Genomic DNA, 25,555 nt, shown 5'->3' on the forward strand with positions numbered 1-25,555 from the left:
CTTTAGCCACAGAGTCAGACAGAGCCTGCTTCAGGGAAATGAACGCCCATGGGGATGCGGGTGGCCTCTGTGGTCACGGAGAGTGACATACGCAGTAGGACTCACGGAGCAGCCTGGAGTCCATCTTTCTTCTCTTTGTTTGCCACACTCCAAACAACTGCACGCTTCTTTCCTCCCTCCGACTTTCATCTTTAACTTTTATTCATCTCTAGGGTTCTGCTGTTTAGCTCAGGCTGATTGGGAACCACAGAGAGGCCCAAGCTAAGGGCTTCCTGACATTACAGACATGCACCACCACATAGGCCATCCTTCCCTTCCAAAGCACACCCCACGCCATATACATACCCTATGGCATGTTTGTGTCTACAGATGCTCAACACACACACACACACACACACACACACACACACACACACACACACACACACACACACACACACACACACACACAAAGGCCTTGCTTTTGTTCTTTTTTGTTTTTCAGGACAGGTTTTCTCTGTGTAGCCCTGGCTGTCCTGGAACTCACTCTGTAGACCAGGCTGGCCTCGAACTCAGATCCACCAGCCTCTGCCTCCCGAGTGCTGGGATGAAAGGGGTGTCCTACCATACCCAGCCCTGTTGCTATTGTTTTTCATTGGAGCAACAACTAGAACCCACCATTATCCAATTGGCAATGTCTCCTTATCACATTCAGAACCCAGCTCCTCAGGACAGGAGATGCCTTCCATTTAGCCACTACCTCTGACCACAGCGCCCTCTTCTGTCCATGTTTCCTGAGCGCAGTCCCTCTGCTCTCCTTGTGGAACCTCGGTGGAGCATCTGCTGCTGCTCCAGGGGACCTTACTACCTCTTCCTCTTCGCCCAGGTTACCACCCAGGGTCACGCCTGCCCCTTCCTGTCTCCATCATCCCTCCTCATTTCCTCACAGGCATCACTAGCGGCTTAGGGAATTTCACCAGGAAGCTAGTGCTGGAGTGTACAGTACCCTTCTGGATCTCTGGATGAGAAGCTCCTCTGTGGACACTCAAGCCCCTTTACATAAAATAGCACATAACATACACGCATCCTCTTGAATGCCTGATGCCGTCTCTGCGTGGCAAACCAAACGAGTACCGTGTAGAGGGCATGTGTGCATTTGTTCACGTCTAATGGCTAGGCCATAAGAAGCTGGAGCGTGGAGCGTGTGTGAGACCCCGGGTTCATGCTCAAGGGAGAGGAGCCTGGGCATGTTCAGTGGGCTATAACTCTCCTCAACATTCCCAGGGGCTGTGTGTGAACACGGTGCGGGTGTGGCACTGTGGGGGGACATGGTTTGGCCACCTTGTTGTCATCTCCTGCACGGTGCCCCTGTCCTAATAAATGGTTCCTTCTCATCCTTCTCCCCTCGGAGCTTTAAGGAATGGAGGGGCTCTGCCCTTTCACTGCCCTCCGACTCAGAGCAGAGGCTCACTGCAGAGGGAGACAGGGAGGACCTTTTCAGGACCGATCTGTTCCTGACCACTGGGCGCTGTCTTGGGAGCAAGGCCTACCCTTCCCCTGTACTAACACTGATGGCAGGGGACTAAATCCCTGCACAAATGGCCTGCCGGCCCTTGACCCTATCCCACCATCTATGCCATGAACAGGCCACGGAGATCAACCGGCCGGAGACTGCATCCTGACTCTTAAGTACAACAGGAGAGCAGGGCAGGCTAGCCTTCCCCTTGTCCCGCTGGCACCATGCCAACCCTCTGTGACACTGCTTCTTGTTTCGTGACTACTAGGAGACATCCTAATACCATCGTGTTTTATCTAGAAGTGCCCAACATCCTCCTAATTCATCCCCACTTCTTCTTTTTGGTTTTTCTACATAAGGCTTCTATGTCCAGCCCTGGCTGTCCTAGAACTAACTACAGATCAGACTGGCCATACGCACAAGGATCCGTCTATGTGCTGGGATTAAAGGCATGGACCACCACATTATCCTTTTTTCTTTTTTCCCGGTTCGGAGTCTCGTAGAGCCCACATTAGCCGCAAACTGTCTATGTACCCGAGGAGGAGGATGAACTTCCAGTTTTCCTGCTCCCATCTCCCAAGCACTGAGATTCCTGGCATGTGTCACTCTGCACCATTTTATTTTAGGGCCTGGGCTCAGGGCTTTGTGAATGCTGGGCCAGCACTCCACCAAACTTCTCAGTTCTGTTTTCAACCAAAAGAACCCTAAGATTTTTGTCTCTGTTCTTCTATAAATTAAAAAAAAAAAAAAAAAAGGTCACAAAAATCATGAAACAAGCTTCTTGGCTGTATGTGGAGGCCGAGGGGAAACTCTCTCCGTTCCTAACAACCTCCGGTTTCCCATGCTTTTCTGGTCTTCGTTGGTATCCGAGCACGTGCAGACATGACAAACACTCAGTACAATCGTTAATCCCCAATGACAATGACATCCTTTCTCCAGACCCCTGACAGTGACTTAGATGAAAACACTGTCTTTGTCGGTGGCGAATTAAGATGAGGGACTTTATTGAGACTGGTGTCCTGACAGAAGGAGGCACATGGGTTTGCAGCCGGGTGAATGTCACAGGCGTCCAGGTGGAGCCCTGACACCGGCAGAAGCTAGGAGAGGTCTAGCACGGGGTCCTGTAGCCTCAGAACAACAACAAACAGCAAATACCGTCCACACCAGAACCTGAGGTCTCTAGATGAGTCGGTTTACACCGACAGGGCGCCATAGCAACTCAGGAGTTTGAAATCCAGAGCAAGCCAGACAACAACTGCCGCACTGCCCTGGTGACGTGATGGGAATAGTGCAGAATCCCCTGGTGTCTCAGGCTCCCTGATCCCAGACAAAAGATTCCAGGGCACAGAGGAAGCCCCCAAGACTCACCATGGGATGTTTTCATCTGCCGGCGACGCCCCACGCGGTCCAGCCCGATGGGAGTACTCTGGGAGAAGGTGAAGGGCCGGAGGCGGGCAGACACAGCCTTGTAGGGTGGAACTTGGTGTGCAGGCACAGGAGGCCTGGCTGCTGGCTGTGAAAGGAAGTGAGAAGCTGTGAGAAGGTGCCAGGAAGTCTCAGCTCCTGCAAGCCGCAAAACATTTCTGTGTTCTCGCCCTGAAGCCACTGGCAGATGTGGAGTGCCTTCTTCAAACCCCACCGGCAGCTGCAGGCTGCACCAGGCAACAGGCCGTTCTAAAGTTCCAGCAGGCAGCCACAAAGCTGGCTCTGTCACACTTCTTCCCACTCGTGAGAGACATGCCGGAGGGGAACACGGGGGGGGGGGAGAGAGAGGGGGGACCTCCGAGGGACAGGAAGGCTGAGGCAGCAGCGGAGCTGTGAGCGACAGTTAGGAAGGTACTGTGACCACAGTACATCTAAGGATGCAAGGGCTGGACCACAGCACATAGGCATGGTCACAGATCTTTAGTGACTGTGCTTTTTAAAAAGAATGTATTTGGGGAGCTGGAGAGATGGATCAGGAAGTAAGAGAGCTGGCTGTTCTACCAGAGGACCTGGATTTAATTCCTAGCACCCACATGGCAGCTCACAACTATCTGTACCTAGTCCCAGGGGATCTGACACCCTCACACAGTAATACGTGCAGGCGAAACACCAACGCACATAAAGTTAAAAATGAATAAGTCATTATTTTTAATTTTACATAGTGTGTGTATGTGTGTGTGTGTGTGTATGTGTTGTGTGTGTGTGCGCGTGTGTATGTGTGTATGTATGTGTGTGTGTATATGTGTGTGTATGTGTGTGTGTATGTGTGTGCTCGTGTATGTGTGTGTGTGCGTGTGTGTATGTGTGTGTATGTGTGTGTGTGCGTGTGTATATGTGTGTGTGTATGTGTGTGTATGTGTGTATTTGTGTGTATGTGTGTGTGTGTGTGTGTGTGTGTGTGCGAGTGCGTCCCCTATGAGTGGGCACTTGCAGCGGCCCTGAGAGTGTGTCTGATCCCCTGGTACTGCTGTTATAAGTGGATGTGAGCTGCCTCACATGGGTGTTCTATAAAAGGAGTGAAAACCATTAACCACTTAGCTGTCTCCCCTCCTGTGCTTTAGGATATAAACCAGGCCTTGCTCTGCTGACCAGGGTGACCTCAATCCTACAAGTCCTCTGCCTCAGCATCTTGAATTCTAGAATTACAGGCACAAGCACCATGTCTGGACACAATACTATTTTGACGTTCAGACTATCCCTCAGCCGTGTCTTGTGTTTAGATACATTACAGTTTGCTTTAGAGATCTCTCCCAAGCGGAGCACCTTAAAACAAAAGGATCTTAAAGACCTTGTATCTTTAACTTCAGTTTTGCTTGCGCCGTTTGCTTGTTCCTGAGGCAAGGTCTCGTAACCCACACTGGTCTCCCTTGGCTGAATGACCTTGAATTCCTCATCCCTACTCCCCTCTCCCAAGGGCTGGGGTCACAGCTGTGTGCCACCACACTGGGCTTTTTATAATTTTACTTAAAGAATTCAACTCAACTGAATTAGGCAAGGGCTTTTGAGTGTTTTCTATAAGCAGGACATTGTGCTGGACTTGGCAGGAAAAACTCTTAACACACAGTCCAAGCCCAATATGAGATTTTTTATTCCCAGAGAATTTTACAGGTAACTTAAGAAAGCACCTAGCCGATTTTCGATACTAAGCTGAGCGTTTACATTATTATATAAACTCTTCTGCGACTGTGTGAACATGGTGTTGGTTGGCACAGGTGAGCAAAGCCGTTTGACTTTCTCCCAGATGGAGCTTCTCGTGGATATTCCACAACCTGGAAGTGCTCACTGTGCCCTTAAATACTTGTCAAGTGTGCTGGGGCCACCGTGTCTATGGTCCAACCTGCAGCCCAGAAGCGGAGCAGGAGAGGTGGTGGTGCTGCATGGTAGAGAGCTCGGCATGGCCGGAATGGTGGTGGGGTGATCACTGGGGCAGAGCTGATTTAGAAACAAGTGCTATCTCTGAGCTACATCCAGCCCCGCCCCCCCCTCTCTTTCATCTTTACTTTGTTCCCACGTTTGCCTTCTAACAACGACCACTCACTCCCCTCAGGAAGTAAAGAGATAAAGCCAGGCTATGGTCCCCCGGCTCGGGTCTCAGGTTCTTTTCAGACAAGTGGTAAGTCTGTGATGTGAGCTGAGGCTCCAGGAAAGGAGATTAGAAAGCAGGACGAGAGAGCAGACTGTTAGTGCAGATCCAAGCAGGTTTCAAAGTCAGGAAGGACAGGGGCGAGGAGGTATGTTCTCCTCCAGAAGGAAAAGCAGTGTCCAGTTTAGTCTGCAGGGGGACAGAGGCAGGGAGCTGAGTGTCTTTGCTGGCCATGACTGAAGAGACCAGCTCTTACTTGGACCGGGGCGTTGCCGTAGAAGCTGACCCCTCCAATTACAGATATGGGTCGCCTTCTCCGGCCTCCTCTGGAACAGCCTGAGGGGGCACATGGATCCTGGCTGGTGGCGGTCACACTTGCAGGGTGCATCCTGTCCACGTGGTCTTCATCTGGAGGGTCTGCAGCAACGGCATCTTCAGGAATGGACAAGCTTCTGCAGGCCAGCTGGCCATAGTCAGACAGTGGTCGTGGCCTGGTGCACCTCCCTGAGCCCCACCTCCTCCTGGAGATTCGAGGCGCCTCATTTTGCTCCTCCTCCGGGGCTGAGCCCCGCCTCCGGTCATCTTCAGTCACCACCTTTGCAAACGAACAGGCTGAGTGAGCTCAGATCCAGGCAGGTACAAGACAGCAGACGCCTGCTGCCCCTCCCACTCTGCAGAGCCACAGACTGTGAGAACACAACTCACTAACCAGAGCCGGATTCTAGTCCAGACTGAATTAACTGCGGTTTAGGAGATCTTTGGGGGGGGGGGGGCGACCAGTGATGAGCTACCCTGAGACATTAAGAATGTCAGCAGGTCTACCATAAAACAATGGATATACAGCTAAGGCGGGTGTTCCCCAAATATGCCTAAGAGCAGGAGGCTGGCCACAGCAGCCGGAAGTGACTGTATAATAGGTTAGAGGTGTCATGAGATCTACACCTTCTCACACTATGACAATACTGACACATAGAAGTGCCATGTCATTATATCCAGGGCTGAGAGACCTTGACCTTTGAGGGCCCCATTCCACGGCCACAGTCTCATGGCAGTGGCCTGAACTACGTGGGGCTCCTAGAGCGATCAGACTATAAACACTGTGTAGGTTTGGACAAGAGAAGGCTAGCATTGGCTCTCAGACTGGATAAATTACAGTCTTCCAGGACCCTCAGCTGAGCACAGTGGTCCAGGAAGCAGTCTCGGTGCTTGGGAGACAGACAGGAGGACAGTGGGTTCAAACCACCTGAAGATGACAAGGGTTCTGTGACTCTAAAAGAGGCAATGCTTTGTGCTAGCTGTCCCAGACCAAACCTGGAGCCTTGTGTGTACTGAGGAGCACTCCACCAGGTGTTTGCACCAAGCTAGACCCCCACTGCTTCTAATTCTTCAAACAAGTTTTCTGTCTTTGGGAGTGTGGGGACAGGATTTTGCTATGTATCCCAGACTGGCTCTGAACTCTAACTGACTCCCTGCCATGCCTGTGTAAACTGTTATGGGCCACCAGGCTCACCCAGGCTCATCCTTTTTCAAAAGCATTCTCGAAAACACTCATTGTTTGGAATTGTGCATAAACTATATCCATCCCTGCCAGGGCTGTTACTCAGACAACCCCAGGCAAGTGGCCGAAGTGTCTGTTAGGACAAACAGGTAAAGTCATCTGTCACTCTACAAAGATGACCACAGAGTAGCATTTGCCCTGCCTGGAAATAGGTTCCCATCTACCCAAACCTGGATGCAAGAAGGACTGGGCTGGTCCAGAGACTGGTGCATGCATGCATGTGTGTGGGTGTGTGCACATGTCTTGAGGCAACCTTCCTGCCCTGGACCCCCAAGTTGCTGAGATCACAGGTAAGTGATACCCATCTGGTTTGCCACTATTCATGCTTTGAAAACACAATTCAAACGGGGTATAAAGCCACAGGGTAGGGGGAGGATTCAGGGATATGCTGAGTAGGCAGAAAAGGCTACACAGGAAGCCAGAGGTAGCAACAGAGCAGGCAGTGGGTGGCTGTCAAAGGCAGGTGGCCAAGGGGTGACACAGTAACCTGAGGCAGTCTTGCCCACTCTGTCCATGAGATAGTCTGGGCCAGAAGGAAGTTCAATGGCACAGGCCCGGGACAAAATACTTTGTGTCAGTAACAACAGAGTCCTAAAATGAAGGCTAGTTTAATTTCCAGTCTGACATGCCCTGAGTGTTCATTAAGATTACACCAGAGTTTAAGGCCAGTCTGAGTAACACAGCGAAACTCACAACTCAAAAACTAAGAGAATAAAAAAAGATATAGTCCATATTATCAAACTGAAGTACTAGACCCCATGAATAAGAGCAGCTCATCAACCAAGAAGCCCGTGCCGACACAGCAGCTGGGACGCCAGAGTAACCCTGCCTCACTGTGTGAAGGCACACCTCTGTATCTTCAGTTCATTCTGTACTGGCAGAGAGATAAGTGCTGGCAGAGCTCTGATATTGCCATTCCTATGGGCCCATCACTGGCTTTCTTTATGTAAATGCTTGTCTTTCTCGCCTGCCTGGACCAGGTGATGCCATGTATTTATGAGATATCAGAGGTTGTCTCTCTACTGACTGGTTATAAAAGAAAGAGCTGAGGCCAAAAGCTTGGGCAGGGATTAGGGGCAGAACTTCCACAGAGAGGAGGACGCAGGGCAAAGAGAGAGAGATCCAAGAGCTGACTTGGAAAAGGACAGACGTGCGCTGTGGCCGAGCAGAGGAAGGGAGAGCTAGCCACACGGCGTGCTATAGGCTAGTCAGGTCGGTCAGCTGGGAGACTGCCTAAGCTTTAAGCTGGAATAGAGGTCTCATGTTACTAATTTTACCTCCGAGTTCAAGAAAAGTCGCTACACTGGAATGTAGAGACAATGAAAGAGAAGGCAGTGGAGTGGTTTGCCCAGGGCCACACGGCCACTCAGGGAACCTGCCAACCTGTCCAGGCTTCGTCCTGTGCCTTCCAGACACCTAAGGGCCAGAGTATACAGTTATGCAAGACAGGGACGTGTGAGAAAAGTCATCTCACCACAAATTCCATGGTCCTAAGTCCCCCCCATTCCATTTGCTTACACTGCTGGGGAGGGAGAGTCAGAGCCCTGGTTCCTGAGTTTCTCTCATTCCCAGTCTCCCCTCCTCCCCACTTCAGATCCTCACCACCCTCCAGAGGAATTTTTCTGTGAACTCAGCATGCACCGAGGAGGAGATATATATGTTTTTATCCTTCCTAACATCCCCATGGGAAAAAGAGAAAAACCATAAAGTTAACATCATTGTCTGAATTTATGAAAATCGGATTATTATGGGGAACTGAAACAAACTACCAATTCAAATGACACAAGCAACTCAGATACACGGTAAGAATAAATCCATTTATATAATGTCATTTTAAAAGGGTCAAGAGACAGCTCACTAGAAAAACAGAAGTGCGCAGAACAAAACCAGAGGCACCGAGTGGTCTAACTACTCACAAACATTAAAAATCACAGTTGTTTCTTAATGGCTAGAAGCTGCTCTGTGCTTATGTAACGTGCAGCCTGTATTTTCTTACTGATGCCAAAAATAAATATACCAGGAAGTGATCAGGGCTGGGCAAGGTAGGCACAGGCAAAGCAGCCCTGAGTGTGTTCCTGCCGTGCCAGCTGTCTGAATATGGGCAGCAAAGGTGAAATCCACTGTAACCGGACTTCAGTGTTTGCACCGTTCCCCTGAGGATACCAGAGGCAGCACCCTCTAAAAGGCACCAAAACAGCCCAGGGCTCAGGGAATCTCAAAACCTAGTCAGAGAATGTCACATGAAGTTGAAATGTTCATTTTAGGAGATGTGGCAGAGAAGTCCGAGTTTGAGCTCACATTCAAATGCTGCCCCTCAGCCAAAAAGGACAGGTCCCTTCCAGACTAACGTGGACTCGGCTATGTCCAGACGAACCCAGGCATGCCAGGCAGGGACTCTCTCATAGGGGCACTGTTCCAAACTACTTAAAAAAAAAAAAAAAAAGCAAAATTTTTGTGCTTCCAAAATACTGTCCAGGTTCACCATGGAGACTGTAGATTAGCAGGCCCATCCTTGGAAGCTTAAACATAACACTCCAGCAAGCATCAACCCCTGCAGGCTGAGAACCTACCTGAGATTTAGCCATGGGCAGGGGCGGCCCACAAACACACTGGAAAAACAGGCAGTTGACCACATCCATGTGTCCCAGAGTTGTTCAGGTCTTTTAAAAGCTGTGATCAGGGCCCTACACGGCCAGGCAGAGCTCTGACTGGTCCAGTCCAGCAGGCTCACATGTCTCTGAGTCCCTGAAGCTTGAACCACCAAGTCACACACCCAAGTCATAAACCTTTGTCAACAGACCTTGCACTCCGGGGACTGCCCTTTTAACTCTCCCTTTGCTGAGCTACCCCTAAAGTGCCTTTCCTAGACAGTGAGCAGTTTTCTCTTCCTATACAGGACTTTTTTCGTTTTTTTTTTTTTTTCCAGCTCCCGAAACAAAAGACTATACAAACTAACATAAACTGCTTCCCTGAGACGTTTCTTCGGAAGGAAATTCTACGAATTATTAACTGGAGATTAAAAGCAAACGCTTAAAGGAACCCGGTGTGATAACATCTGTTCAGAAGCAGTGAGTGGGCACAGGGCTAGCTGGCAAGTGCCCCCAAACAGAGGTACTCCTAACCACTCTGCGGATCTGCCAGTGTGCTTTGCAGAGAGTGATCGCTTTTGAATGGGCTCACCCTGGATTAGGTGGGCTCTAACCGGATGGCTGTTGACTTTATAAGCTAAGGAAAATGTGAATACAAACACAAAGGATGCAAGTTTCTCGTGGATGGAATAGAGACTGGTGTTGATTTATCTACCCAGAAGCAGGGTTTTATTTAGCCCAGGTTAGCTTCTGTCTTGACCTGTATCTAAGGATGTTCTTGAACTCTGACATTTCGACCTCTACTTCCCGGATTGGGAGATCACACAGTGTTAGGTGGGCGTTCTAACAACTGAGTTCTCTCCCCAGACAAGGAATGGCACATGAACAAGCCCGATGACTGCCACTTCCACTAGAAGCTGGTGGAGCCTCACAAAGACTGGATTCTGATGCACGGCGACTCTGAGCTTGTGGGCTTCCAGATGGGTGACTGTTGTTACAGTCAACAAGAAGTTTGAAGCTGGACAAAGCAACACGGAGCTGGTGTGCATTTGTGTGAATTTTATATATATGTCCTAGGATATTGAGTAAGAACTCCTAAGATCCCAGATGAATGACAGTTCTTCAGAGTTCAAAGGAAGTGCAGAGACATCAGTAGGGCTTATGATCTGCCAGGTAGAGACGAGAAGGCCAACCTGAGCTACTCAGGAGGACCCTCCCAATACAACAAACTAATAAACTGTCTGATATTGTAACCACAGCAGACATAGGCAAATGGCACCTCTGTCTCCCTGCCAGCCAGAAAGGAAACTTCATTCTGATCGTACCACAGGAAAAGCTTGGAAAGAGAAAATTGGCAATAAAATACAGGCTAAAACATTTCTTAGCCAGCAGCCAGCATTTCCCTTAGAAAAGAATACTGAAATTGACTTTTCTTATTTTAGGATCTCAATAAAGGTTTATTATGACTTTCTAGCCCCAAATTAAACAAGCCACTAACTGAGAGAAAACTGTCAAAATACTATGACAGCGGTTGGCACTAATGTGATTATCTTACATATTCTTCTCATGCTAAGGACCTGCCATGTGGTAGACAAATCAAATACTAGTCTCTCGTAAATGTTAGAGTGGTTAGCAGTTTATTAATAACAGGCGCTAGAAGCTTAACATTGATAGGATCTACTGGAGAAGGGCCTATTGGTTGGCCTTTAGTTTGATCCCCCAGATTGGGAAGAGAAAACAGTAACTTCAATAATTAAAAACACTTTTTAGGGGCTGGAGAGATGGTTCAGTGGTTAAGAGCACTGACTGCTCTTCCAGAGGTCCTGAGTTCAATTCCCAGCAACCACATGGTGGCTTACAACCATCTGTCATGGGACCCTTCTTCTAGTGTGTCTGAAGACAGTGACAGTGTACCCACATATATAAAATAAATAAATCTTTTTAAAAAATACTTTTTAATTCCATCCATTTGCCTGCAAAGTAAATAAGTAACTTAAAAAATATTTGAGGATGAAAAATTAAATACTTCTTAGGCTGGGTCCAGTGCCCTGGGCCTGGAGTAGTCAAAAGTGGCCCTGATTAGTCCAGAGACTGAATCAAGAGCTTGATTCAAATGCAACAAATACTCTTCCATTCTTACTCCCCAAAAGGATGGTGTGGTGTCGGGGGACTGGAGTTCAAGGACCCTGTTCCACAAGATGAAACAGTTGACGAAAGAAACAAAGTGGGAAAGGCTTGTCACCTCGCTATGATTACAAGCATCCATGCGCCAGATTAAAACTTTTACTCCGTAAGTGTTTCATAAGTACCGAGAGGTGGGAATGAGGATTGTTTCTGGATCGCAGCTGTGTGGTTTGGATTCCCTTCCCTTTGCCTTTTCCTTCTGAGGTCCTTTTTATTTAAAGAAATGAGGTCTCCCCTTCGCTTCGAAGCTGGCCTAGGACACATGGACTCAAGTGACCCTCCTGCCTTATATTCCCAAGTTTGGGGACTACAGGTGCTCACCAGAGGCCTTGCCCTAGACATAAGCCACAGAAAACCTGACAACCGTGTGCATACTTTCCCCTCCTGAGACAGGGTCTCACATGTAACTCAGGCTGGCCTGGAACTATGTAGCCCAGGTTGGCCTCCCATGAGCCTCTTGCCTGTGCCATCATGCCTAGAAGTGTTGGTAAGTTCACGGAGTTCCTTCCTGTCAGACCCTGAGGGTCTATCAGAGCACTGTGAACCCTATCACATAAAAAGAACGTCTTTGTGCGGAGTAACAGGGAACAAGCTTCTCAGAGCAGATGGAAACTACTTCTGAAAATGACTCCATTATACAAATAAGGGCTACTTCACAAGAACTAAAGGTCTGAATGTCTAATTTCATGTTTCTGCAAACAACCCTTTTTTGCCCCCCCATTTCTTTGGCAGGTGTGTGTGTGTGTGTGTGTGTGTGTGTGTGTGTAGTGGGGGTAGAAGTTGAAGAGCTGAGTCTTCATGCATAACACAGGCTGTCCCAGAATGTATGGTTATCTTCTTGCCTCAGCCTGGGGTGCTAGGGTTACGGCATGAGCTGCCAGGCTCAGTTCCCTTTGCACTCTGGATTATCCCCCCCCCCCACACACACACAAGAAGAAATAACGAATGGGCAGCATAGGTGAGAGCCTCTTGGAGGAGAACAGGAATGTAAGCTGGCACAAAGGAGCCAGCTGCCACACCTGATACAAGTTCCCTCCCAGGGACCTATTCAGTGGAAGGAGAGAAGGAACTCCTCTCACCAAGCTGTCCCTGAGCACAAGCATGTAAATACAAGTAAACATGTAAATACATGTATTTACATGTAAATACACAGTAAACAAATGTAAACACCCTTAAAGAAAGAAAGGAAGGAAGGAAGAAAGAAACCACATCCAAGGTAGCTGTGATAACTTACACCAGTAATCTTAGCACTCGGCAAACTAGGGCAAGAGCACTGTGAGTTTGTGGCTGGTCTGGGCTACACAGAGGGGCTATCTTGTCAGACAAGATGCAGCAGCCCTGGGAGCTTGGCCTTAAGTGGAGCTTGGTGAAAGCGCTTGCTCAGCATGCTCAGAGGCCTGGGCTTGATGCTCAGAACTGGAAGGAAAGAACCATGGGATTTTACTGCTTCAGAAGCCCGACTAGCAATGGAACAGGACAGAGCAGGAACAATTCTCCCATCGTCTGGTGGCTAGCAGTGTATGTCCCTTTGATTGCTCTGAGGGTGCCCGGTGGTCAATAAAGCACCGATTCTGGGTGTTTCTGTGACGTGTTTCCAGTAAGCATGGGAGTCAGTGTGTAGGTAAGAAGATCTGCCCTCACAGCAACTCCACAGGTCGGTCCCACTGATTCCACAGAGCCCCCAGGAATGACCGACAGCAGCTTTACACCTCCGCTCTGCTCTCAGGCTTCTCACTTAAGACAGAAACACACCGGTAGCCGACTGGGTCTCCATCCTGCCACGGCAGAGGGTGGGACGTCGCCTGCCTCCATCCCTGAAGCAGCCATTGCAGAGTTCCTTGCTTCCGTACCCCAGCTGGTTCTGCACCTCTCCAAAAGCCTAACGCTTTTGCTTGTTTTATTTTTATTTGCACGTTCGAATACATAGCCCAAGCTGGCCTTGAACTTACAGACATTCTCTTACCTGTCTCTCTAGTGTGTGACCACAAATCCACAAGCTAAAAGGGAATAAAGAACTAACCCATGACCTGCTATGACACATGTCAACACCGAGGACAATCTACCACTGAAAAACATTGGTCTCAAAAGATAACAAGTCACATGATTGCCCTAGTCCACAGATTTACAAGAATCACCAAATGCTCACTTCAAAAGCACAGCCCGGCATGGTGGGACATGCCTTCAATCCCTGCACTAGGAAGGAGTGGCAGGTGGATCTCTGCGAGTTGGGGGCCAGCCTGATCTCTGTATCAAGTTCTAGCCTGCTCTGGCTAACTGGTGAAGGCCTGACTGAAAACAAAACAAATCAAACAAAAACAAAAAAGAAAAAGAAAAGAAAACCCACAGTTAACCTACAGCAGCTGTGCCGGCCAGTGGCTAAGGCAATGAGCTACAGCTGCACAGAGACGCAAAGCCAAACCAGCATGTCCTTCTGGGCTGTGAGCACACACTGACTCTAAACAGCTCTCAACTGGGCTGACACAGCAGCCGCCCATTTCTTCTAGCTGAAAGTTTCCGATTAGACCTCTCTGTAAAGTAGCTAAATTCATCTTGAGCAGACTTGCTGGAATCACTGCATTTCCCTTGCCCCCGCCTCCCTTTTCTTTTTAAACACGGGTTTTAAAGACATTTGTCTGTTTGTCTGTTTATGTGTGTATTGTACATGAGTGCTGTGGCCAAAGAGGAGTAATGGAAACTGGTTCTTTCCTTCCACCATGAGGGCCCTGGGGGTTATACCCAGGCTGTCAGGCTTGATGACACAGGCTATACCTACGGAGCAGTCTAGTCAGCCTGCCTTCTTTCCTTCCTTTTATGGGAGTCTTCTACAGTCCAGGCTGGCCTTGAACTCCCCACGTGGCGACGGATCACCTCCCATGTGCTGGAATTACAGGTATGCACCTCCAGGCCTGGTTTATGGGTGCTGGGGAACAAACCCAGGGTTTCATACGCATGCCTGGCTACATTTCTGTAGATGTGACATCACCTTCCTGGTTGTAGGAATGGCTGTGTGACATAATGTCCAAGCCATCAAATCCTCCCAGAAGCAACACCTCAGGACTTTATGAGTGCCTAAACTGTGCCGGGGTCTTGTGCCCCTCCACCCAACGGCACAGAAGCAGGGGCATCAGAAGCCCCCGGAGTCATTCACTCAAGCCGAAAACTGGCCTGAATTTGCCATTTCCCTGCCTCCATTGCTCTGAGTGGGAGGGGCACTCTACTTTAGCAGCCGGGTCCTTGTAGAGCCAAAGAAGCCCTTCGTTTCCCAGGCCATGAAGTTTGTGGCTTGTTTAATGAGTAGCATCCAAAAGCAAAGTGCTTCCCACGTGGCACCGAGAACCACAGATCCTCTGTCCCCAGGAACACTTGAAATGACTCACTGCACGTAGAATCGCTAAAGGACTTTGCAGTCCACACCCTCCTCCCCTAAGTGCAGGCCTCCTGACCTGTGGAATAGATTCAGGAGGGTTACGGCTCCTCTACAAGGCTGGACCAGTCAGCCCTGACTCCACAGGTCCCCCCTGCTACACCTGCACATACACCTCAACGCCTACAGGGTGAAGTTCAAATCCACAACTCTAAGCCAGGTCCTTCTCCTAATCATATTCAGACCTATTGACCAACCGTATCTTCCGTCTCTCCACCCAAACAGCTGCACAAGTTAGCTAGCCTGCCTCCAGTTCCCCAACCACAGCAGTTTAGTCACCTGATATAGTCACATGTAAGCCTCTGATAGACACACAGTGTGCTAAACGCCTGTGATACGTTGCTAACCTTCACAGCAGCCTGTATGAAGGGACTGATCAGCCTGGGCTAACCTCACAACAGTCTGTGTGGAGGGACTGGTCAGTCTGGGCTAACCTCACAGCTGTCTGTGTAAAGGACTGGTTAGTCCCAGGTTAGAACCTTACCTTGTAGCCCAGGCTGACCTCAAATTCGGTGATCCTTCTAGCCTAGCTTTACAATTGCTGCCATGGTAACAGCTGGTACCTCATCCTCATTTTGAGGACAGGGATGGCTTTGTAGTAAACAAACAATGACCCGCCCCATCTGGCACACAGTGGACGTTAACAGCCTGGGCCGTGACCAGCTCTTCCGTGCTCTTCATCCTCAGGCTCATCTTTAGCTCCTGTCCACTGTTTCCTCACCTCATCACCTTCAGGCTTTTTGACACACACCCGCAGCTTTCCTTCTGGTCCCTTTCCTTCTAAATGTCTTCTCCAGAGGGCTGAGCCTGGCTTGTCTCTCTGCTCACACATCCCTGGCTCCCTGGTGTTCACCAGGTGTGCTGGCTGATGTTGTGTCAACCTGACACAAGCTGGAGTTATCAGAGAAAGAAACCTCAGTTGAGGAAATGCCTCCATGAGATCCAGCTGTAAGGCATTTTCTCAACTAGTGATCAAGGGGGGAGGGCCCAGCCCATTGTGGGTGGAGCCATCCCTGGCCCAGCCCATTGTGGGTGGTGCCATCCCTGGCCCAGCCCATTGTGGGTGGTGCCATCCCTGGCCCAGCCCATTGTGGGTGGAGCCATCCCTGGTCTGGTAGACCTGGGTTCCAAGAAAGCAGGCTGAGAAAGCCAGGGGAAGCAAGCCAGTAAGTAACATCCCTCCATGGCCTCTGCATCAGCTCCTGCTTCCTGACCTGCTTGGGTTCCAGTCCTGACTTCCTTTGGTGAACAGTAATGTGGAAGTATAAGCTGAATAAACCCTTCCCTCCCCAATTTGCTTCTTGGTCCTGATGTTTGTGCAGGAATAGAAACCCTGAATAAGACAATGAGGAACACTATTAACACAAAAATTTCAAGTAGCCTTTATCTTCCAAATTGGAGGATGGAATTCACAGCCTGCCATGTCAGAGGCAAGAAAGAACTGGACCACAGAGTTCAAGCCCTAGGCCTTGAACTCTGCATGAGAACTATGTGCGTCTTTTGAAGACAGAACTTACTACGTAGCTCAGACTGGCCTTGAACTCGAATCCTCCCACCTCTGCATCCTAAGTGCTGGGGTTACAGATCTCTGTGAGCACACTCAGCTTCTGAATAACATTTTTAAAAGAAGGAATAATTTTTAGGGTCATGCCCAACCCAGCACTGTTCTTTACCAAGAATGACCGCCAGGTGGCAGGACAAGGCCATGGTTTTCCAAAGACAGCAGCATGAAGACAAGCACATGTCAGATGATTACCTTAAACTTATTATCCTCCTGTCTCCCCTCGAGACGGTTTATACCGTCCCAGAGACAACGCTCAGCACAGGAAGGAAGCAATGTTCAGGCTCAGAATCCCACATTTAACATACAGAACCCGTGAAACTAGAAAAAAAGACCCTTTACGAGAGTCATGGGGCACCAAACATGGGCAGAACAGAGTGTCTGCTGGAGTGTATGTCTCACCAGTGCTAGCTGGGGTGGTCCATGTCTTTCGAAGCTCAAGATTAAAGTTCAGTCCCTAGGGTGAAAGTATTAGGGGTGCTGTGTGACTCTCTGGGGGAAACCCCAGTGGAAGGTCCTTAGCTCACTTGGAGAATGTCCTTAACAGGGACCATGTGACCTTACCAACCTTCTCTCTTTCTGTCTCCAATCTCGAGATACAATGTCACTCTGACATCAATTCCTGCTATGATAGGCTGCCCCTGTCAGAGGGCCAAACCGACGGCCCCACCCCAGTCTTTGATCTAAGCCAGTACAGCCTTCAACAAAATAAAACTCTGCGTTGAGACAGACATGCTATGTAACAGAACGGTGTCAAATTAAGCTCTCCTGCCTCAATCTCCCAGTTAATGAGCTTATACATGTATAGAATCAGACCCAGCCAGTGGTCAGATGCAAAACTGACTGAGCATGCTCAGTGAAACCTTTGGCCAATTTAAAAAAAAAAAAAAAATTGAAGTCAGCAGAGTTGGAACTGCTTCCCAGGACTGCCTGTTTCCAAAATGAGCAAATCGTCTTCAATACTGGAAAGCTCTGACAGACAGTCTGGGCCTAGACTCTGAAGCTGCATGTCTGCTGATGCAGTATCCTGAAAGCTGGTTTGGCTCTCCCTCAAGGACGCTGTACAATTCTGCTCTCTCAGTCCTTCCCAGAAGGCCCTATGGACCTAGCCAAAGTCACAAATGGACATTTGCCAGCCATGGAAGTGCGGTACACAGCAATAGTCCCAGCGCTCCGGAGTGTGACTCTGAGGGCAGCCTGGGCTACAGAGCATCATCTCAGTGAATTTATAATAGCAAGTCCACAGGCGGCCCGGGCCCCTGCCTGCAAACCCTGTGCAATGGGCGGGGTGGGAGGGAGCACTTGCTAAGGAGTAATTTCCTATTGCAAACACCGATTCAACGGCTGCAGCACGGTCTAGAAATGTGCACACGTGGATTTGAGTCTGTTGGCTATGTAAGGGTCTAGAGATGTGCACACGTGGGTGCGCGTCTGTTGCCTATGTAAGGCGATGTTACCGAACGTTCTTACAAAGTGAGGCTTGCACAGTGAAGTTAGAACTGTCTGGCTGCTTGACAGGATGTGAAAGGAAGTCAGCGCTTACAGCTCTGACAGCTATTTCTTCACTGATTCGATCCACGAGCTGCGTGGAGCTCTACCCTAAAAATAAGTGCAACGGCCGTCATTAAAATCTCTTTGGAGAAGCGGCAGCCTGGGCTTGACAGCTACTGAGTTCTAATTCATTCCTAGGAAACGAAAGACTCCTGAGACTTACTGTTCTCTAACACAAAGAGCTGCATTTACGAGGACTCTGTTGGGAAGGAATAACAGTAAACAATTTAAAATGCACAGATGATACGGGAGGAAAAAAATCCCTTCACAAGGTGAAAACTCTGAGAAGCCCCAGTGGTCACATTAAATTCCCAGGACCTAGTAGCACATAGTAGAAACTCAGTAAATACCTTTTCCACGGATGGTTTGGCTAACACTACATCCAGGGATAGCATTTGTTAGCGATTCCATTTTCAGTGGGATAAAGATGACCTTTTGGGATGGCGGGGTGCTGGAGGGTGGGGCGCTGGGGGGTGGGGCTAACCTGGAACCTTGTATGTGCCAAATAAACACCTGCGGGAGGCACATCCTGAACCAGGCAAACTAGAACCTAATGAGGCACAGGCAGAGCCAGCGGTCTTTGGAAATCTCGGGGTGAATGACAGAACAATCCTAGACAAGCGCCCCCTCCCGTACTGTCACCCGCTATGGGGACCCCACCTGGACCCTTACCTCTTCCTTCCTCTCTTCTGGATTGGCTCCGCTGAGATTCGAAGGGAAATGGCTGTCACTGCTTTCTCCTCCGACATCACCAGCGGTGGTGAGGACAGTGTCCCGGAGGGACACGGGTCCTGGCTGCCTGTTCACAGCATTCTCGGTCTGTTCTTCACTGTCCGCTGAACTGAGGGACAGCACACTTAGACTACTGGGGCATTTAGTGCTCCCTGGGCTCTGAGGGCTTTGGGGCTTGGGTGTGGTGGGCCTCAGAGGAGTGGGAAGCTGCACAGGGTCAGAGGGATGCTGGCTGCCCGGATGTGTCTCATTGGAGGCGTGGCTCAACCTTTCTGGGTCTGTGGGGATTGGTGAGGGACTGCTGACCCGAGGTCCATCGTTTCCCAGTGGCTGAGTGCTTTTAGTTTCCAGGGGGAATACTGCAGTATCCACATCTAGGTGGGGTTCTGGAGCTGCGTAGGGCTCCGCAGTGCACGGTGCAGGGGCACAGGTTGAGGACAAGGGGCCGCCACGCCTGGCATCTGGCTCCACGCTGCTGCTGGTACGGCGTGAGTAGTCATCGTGTAGTTTGCTTCGTGGTGCAAGTTGTGGGTCCGCGTCCCCCAGACAGGGACCAGGGCTAGGGGCTGCACTCCTGGGCGCCTCCCTCTTCCAGGCTGCGTCCTTGACGTTGCTCACCAGTCTTAGGACTCTGTCGAAGTCCTTGGCCCTGATAGGGCTCCTCCAGCGTCTGGTTCTTCTCTCTGAGCCACTCGGCTTCTCAGAGTCTGTGAAGAAGCTGCTGAGGGTCCTGCGGGGAGCCTGCCTGTCACCCTGCAGTTCCGTGAGGTTGGACGCAGACTTGCGCTTGAAGGAGCTCTTCAGGACGTTCACGCTGTCGATGCTCTTGCTTCTGCGAGGCAGAGGCGCAGCCCTACTGGGCTCAGGGTCGCGCACTTGGATCTCGCACACAGCGGGCTCCGGCACTGGCTGCCGCCCCAGGTCCAGCAGGCTGATGCGGCCCAGGCCATAGGCCCTGCGGATGCTGCGCGAACGGTGCGTGCTCCTCTGGAAGGCGTCCTCCGTGTCCTCAGGGTCCGAGCAGTCGGACCCAGCACCATCTCCCACAGGGCCCAAGGATGAACACCTGCCCAGGCCCTTCCCCAGGATGGTGCCATTGGGAGCAGCCCTTCCTGGGTCTCCTGTAGGTTCCTCCTTGGAAACTTCTGTCCCCTCCCGGTTCTGAATCCCTTGAAGGACAGACGATTTCAGTCTTTTAAAAGAGCCCATTTTACGGAAGGAGGCCAGGGCGTTCCATGTGGAGGAATTCCCCACAAGGACCACCGAGCGTGGCCTCTCAGAGTTCGAATTCATCCTCTTCCGACTACCAGAGAAGAGACGTACCAGCTTGGAAGGGCTGAGCCTGGCCTCCCCGGCTTCCCCGGCTTCACGATCACTGCTGGAGCTGCTTTGGCAGCCTCCATTCCGACATGCTGAGGATGTCACCATTTTGGGGGCCTTCGGGTTGGAGGCTGAACAAGTGGCCGTGGCACCTTGCCCATGGCCATCCTGGGCTGTTGTCATGGTCTTAGGGTGGGCAGCCTGGTTCAAACCCCCATTCACACCGGTAACCAGGGATCCCAGCTCCAGACCTTCATCTCCAAGGACAGCAGCCTGGCTTTCACATCTGCTGTGCGCATCTGGATCCGTAGTCACAGCTACTGCCTGCAGCACAAAACAAAGCAGGCGTTTAACCATTGTCCCCGAGGAGGCGCCTCTACAGAGGCTGATCGCGCTAACAACTGCTAAGAAAACCAGCAAGCTCCAGGACAAGGCTGACTCACTAAGAGTTATTCTAAAATTTACTTTTAATCAAAGCAAGAAATGGAAGGCATGCACATTATATGTGTGTGTGTGTGTGTGTATACACATTCCTAAATATATATATTCCTAAACATATATATTTCTAAATATATATTCCTATATATATACTCCTAAACATATATATTTCTAAATATATATATTCCTAGATATATATTTTTTAAATATATATTCCTAGATATATATATTCCTAGATATATATATTCTTAAATATATATTCCTAAATATATATATTCCTAAGCATATATATTTCTAAATATATATATTCCTATTCCTAAATATTCCTAATATATATATTCCTAAAGAGAGAAACAGACAAGAGATAGCTAGGGATGTACACTTAACACGGCAGAGAATCCCGAGAAAACGCTAGAATGCAAATAGTGAGCCCTTGTTCTTTGTGTGAATGGAAGGGGTCTCTTATTATCAACATCAACCCCACAGCAACTTCCACACAGGCCTCCTGAAACATCAGCCCATATGAGCTGGGAGCTGGGCTAGCGGACTCCTGGGGGTCCTGGCAGAGGCCAAGTGTCCACGGAAAGCTGTGAGGACCCCACAGCATGGCAGGCACACATGGCCCCACACGGCGAGAAGCTTGAGGAAAGGCTGTGTACAGAAGACACTCAGAGAGCTGTACCTGTCACAGTGTGGCGCGAGGAAACACATGGGGACACAGGCATGAGAGTCAAACACCCTCTTCCCTCATCTTACGTCCAGCCCTCTACACTCAGCCGTGTCCAGTCCTCCTGCCCTTGCCCAAGCCTCCCCTGCAGCACTTCCTACTCCCCACAAGTGAGAACACTGTATCTTTAACCCCTTTCCCATCAGTCAACTCTGGCTCAGCCTTTCTCAGCCTTCATAGGTTAGCTTAAATGTCACACCCCTTTTATTCCCGATAAATAAACTAATAATTGAGCTTCAGATTATGAGACCATAAAAGGCCATCGGTCAGACAGTGCGTACATCACTTCTAGGCTGTTGACTATGGTCCGGTGTAGATATGGACTCCGTTACAGCATCCCTGAGCATTCACAGAAGCCTGAGGCTATTGGAATGTACTCTGATCCAGAGATAACTGCATGGCCGCGTGGGCAGGTGAGGGCATTTGTCTGGAGGTCCCACAGCTGGTCCTCTCTGAATGGTGCATTAAACCAATGCCTAGAGAGACAGAGGCACAGCTGGGACCTGCACTCTGTGCACACGACTCCAATCGCAGCACCCCCTGACCCGGAGAAATCAAATGCTAGCCGTTTTCAGATACTAGTCAAGGCCTTTTCCTCCAAGTAACAGTTAAGGCAGGAGGAGGACTCTGTAGAGAGAACCTGAGGTTCCATTTTACTTAGCTTACTGTTTTTTTCAAGCTAGATTTGAGCGATGTGAAGATGCTGCCCGCTTTACCTGCCCCCACACACCGCTTTCTTTCCCCTTTGGCCCCTGTATCACATCCAGCGAGGAAGGACTGTCAGGGAGAGCCAGGGAAAACATAAGGGATTGATGAGGCCCAGGATGTGGGAGTCTCTAAGACTTAGCCTGTCAGCACTTTCCTACGAGGAAGACTGATGGCCTACTGTGCCCTCGAGGTGCACGAATCTAAAGGAGACTGTCGGAGAGGGGTGGAGGGGGGGCATGGGTTGCATTTGAATAAACCACAGGAGCAGAGTCTTGATTGTGCCTGAGAGGTTGAAAGGGGCCAACAGTTAGGTTGCCTGCCTGTCTTCAGCAGTGTGGGTGTGTGCTTACTTCCATACGCCTTGGAGTCCGAAAATGAACCAGAGTGAAGTGGCCAAGTCCAGTCCGCAGGCAAGAACAGACTGCAGGTCCAGCAGTAAGGATGTGCCAGTCACGGGGGCTTAAGTTAGTGACACCAGTAGAGGGCGCCACAAGCCCGTTTTAGCCCAAGACAAACCCTGCGTTAAGGGGACTCTGGAGGCTCAAGGGATGCAGAGAAGTATGTTGGGAAGTTTGAAAATGCTCCTCAGAAGACATGGGCTATGCAGAGATGCTAACCCTAACCATTGCTACACAATCTCCAGCAAGCCGTCTCAGCAACCTGTGATCCATGCCGTCCATGAACTAAGAGGAGACAATCGATCAACTCCTGATGTCATCGTCCTCCAGAGGGTGCAGGCCAGGCCCCGTAGGGTGTTCAGGACGGTGAGAGGAAGTTGGCATGAGGCAACGGCAGCTGGGAACACGGTATGATAGAAGGAGGTGAAGAATGAACAGTCTCAACTCTCAGGCAAAAGCTGGGGATGGGGCGGGTGGTCCTTAAACTGAGTACAGCAAGCAGAACAGTGGCATTGGAGGGGTGCCATTGGAAGGGTGGCCCAATGCAATGAGTGCAGAGATCCATGGGAAATGGGGCCAGATGTCTACATGCCCTGAGCATAAAACCTAGCACGTATTACCAAAGAGTAATGGCATTGTGGTAATGGGAACAAATCTATGGGCTGCTAAGGTTTGAGAACCAGGAGATCGCACACTTAAGCTTATTGAAGATATATCTTGATACAAATCTGTATCTTTGTTTAGGTGACAGATCATAACTCCTATGTTTTCTGCACTTTGCTCTGATGATTAAATTTAGGCTTCACACATGCTGGACAAGCCTCCACCCCTGAGCTGTCTCGGCCCCTGTTCTCAGTGACGCTGTCTTGTTATTTCACTCGTTACCCTTTTACTCTGAGACGGGGTCTCACTAAGCTTGTATCTGAACAGCAATCCCCCTGCCTCAGCCATCCAAGTAGCACGGAGTGGGGGCACCGCTTGCCACTACTTTTCTAGGTTGAAGATGCTTATGTTTTTATTATACTAGTATTTGCTTTAAAAACATTCAAACTTAGATTCGGACTCCCATCTGAACAGGACTAGAAAACTGACGATTTACTGTTTGTTGCTCACGAGCCAAACGAGGCCATTGCTGTTTACTGCTTTGGAGTGGAAAGTGAACATCACAGGAACGAACAAAAGCTTTCCCAGAATCCCCGAGCAACGCACCAAGCTGCATTAGTCAGAGCTGAGGCTCTGACCCCCATTAGCTAACAAGGGCCACAATTCAATTACTGGCCCCATGGCAAGCCTTATAAATCACGGGACCACTGCCAGAGATGCTTATGAAGGAAGGGAACGACAAGAAAGAATTCGAGATGGGAATATTGTGAAATCCAGTTGCCCACAAGCTGGACTCCGGGGTGAATGAACTTCACAGTGAAATATTTCTGCCTGCTCATAATGAGAAATCTCTAGAGACAGCTGTAACCAATTTTCGATCAGAACCAGGAATGTTAAAGGAGTAGAAATAGGGACCAGCTTTACTGGGCCGCGGACACCACTTCAGAGCGCATCTGAAACTCGTACGAAAGTCAGTGAGGCTGGGGACTGCCGAGCAATAGCCACCCTTCCACATTCATTTCGATGGTTCATCAAAATGTTATGTTCAGACAAACGACCCAAAAGTCATTAAAAGGAAACGTTCCAAAAGTAGTTCCAATTCCTAGGTTTTCTTTGCAACGAGCTAATGAAAGCAGTTCCTGCACCTGAAAAGATGAACACTCACCGTGAGTTAACGCACGTCAACAAAAAGAGCATTCTACAGTTTAGGTCTCATGTCTCAGCCATCCACCAGGAACCGTCGGACTGTTTGCTGCGGGGTGGGGATTCCAGACCAGCAGTAAGAGTACAGTGGGCAGGGTCTGGAGATGGCTCAGTGGTTAAGAGCACTGACTGCTCTTCCAGAGGTCCCGAGTTCAAATCCCAGCAACTACATGGTGGCTCACAACCATCTTTAATGGAATTTGACACTCTCTTCTGGTGTGCGCAGTGTATATAAAACAAATAAATAAATCTAGAAAAAAAAGAGTATAGTGGGCAGGCATGGAGTTAGTCCAGCACTGTCACCTATTGGCCAGAGCCTAGAGACCATCTCAGCCCTTCGTCCCCTGGTCTCCAGTAGTGTGGAGCGGCACACGACCTGTCCCTAGCCCGAGGCGCCTTCCTCTTGGACAAATCTGCTCCTAGCTCCGGATCACCCCACCCACCCTTCACTCTGTCAGCAGCCTGCTTTCTGATCCACACATGGCACTGTCACTGAAACAACACGTCGCTGGCTGCAGCTCTCCAGACCCCACCCTAGCCAGGGTCCGTTCTGATGAGGCTCTGTGGTGCTTACTAAAGCAAAAAACAAACAACAAAAACGGAGGGCCCCGTGCAAGCTAGGCAAGCTCTCCACCCCTGGGCTACCCCTCTAGCCCACAGGCTGCCCCACCGCGAGTCCACGCCTTCTCTCAGAGTCACTCTCCTGTGGGTGTTGTCTCCGCTGCAGGGGATCACAATCCTAGCTACCAGGACTAAAGGCTTCTGATAGATCTGGTCAGTGGGGACCAAGTGTGGGAGGTAGTCTGAGAGGGGGAGGAAGGAGGCCCCAGCACCTCTGTGGTTGGCATCTGACTTTGCTTTGGCTCTGCCCCCTTATGTGCCAGATTCTGTCAGGTTCTGGGTTCAAGTAGCTGATCCCTCCAGCGTAGGGGTCGGCTGCACATCTGCCCACTTTCCCTTCAGAACACACATCATCCCGAGTTGGAGTCTCTCTGTTCGAACGTGCTCTGCCTTGTGTTCATTAGCTCAAGGAAGGAGGCTCCTAAGTAACTCTTCCCGTCTCTAACACAGGAGCCCTTTCTCTGGTGCCCAGGACCTTGTAGAGCTCAACTGGCCTACTGCTTACCTCCTGTCCCCCGCATTCTGCTCCTTCTCTGCTTTCTCCGGGTATCTCTGAAGAGTCTGAAAAGTGCTTTAGAGCAAAAAATTAAGTCTGATTCTGCTGTCCTCGTCATCCAGCAGGTGAGTGACCAGCGGCAGAGGACGAGGATGACACTGTTTGTTCTGCATACTTTAGATGTATCATTCTGAGGTCACATGGTTTCCCCATGGGATGTTTCATACCAGCCGTGGCTACCAGTGCCACTGGGATCAAGACAGACTGCATCCGGTGTAGAGGCTCGAGGTCATCCCACCACTTAAGAAGCTGATCCAGGAGGATCTTTGGGGCCAGTCTGGGTTCTATGGCAAGTTCTAGATCGGCCTAGGCTACATACT

At 49.9% G+C, this 25,555-nt stretch overlaps 1 protein-coding gene across 1 annotated transcript in view; it reads right to left on the reverse strand.

Moving 5' to 3' along the window:
• The window catches only part of SPATA13 (spermatogenesis associated 13), a 117,469-nt gene that overhangs the window by 45,568 nt on the left and 46,346 nt on the right, over window positions 1-25,555 (reverse strand). Inside the window, exons 2-4 of the mRNA XM_080926159.1 lie at window positions 18,602-20,305; window positions 5,320-5,658; window positions 2,864-3,008 (exon numbers count right to left, since the gene is read on the reverse strand). Of these exons, the coding sequence (XP_080782285.1) occupies window positions 2,864-3,008; window positions 5,320-5,658; window positions 18,602-20,164 (2,047 nt within the window). The 5' untranslated portion in view covers window positions 20,165-20,305. The remainder of the gene's footprint in view (window positions 1-2,863; window positions 3,009-5,319; window positions 5,659-18,601; window positions 20,306-25,555) is intronic.

This window comes from Micromys minutus (genome assembly GCF_963924665.1).
Source record: "Micromys minutus genome assembly, chromosome: 12".
Lineage (NCBI taxonomy): Eukaryota > Metazoa > Chordata > Mammalia > Rodentia > Muridae > Micromys > Micromys minutus.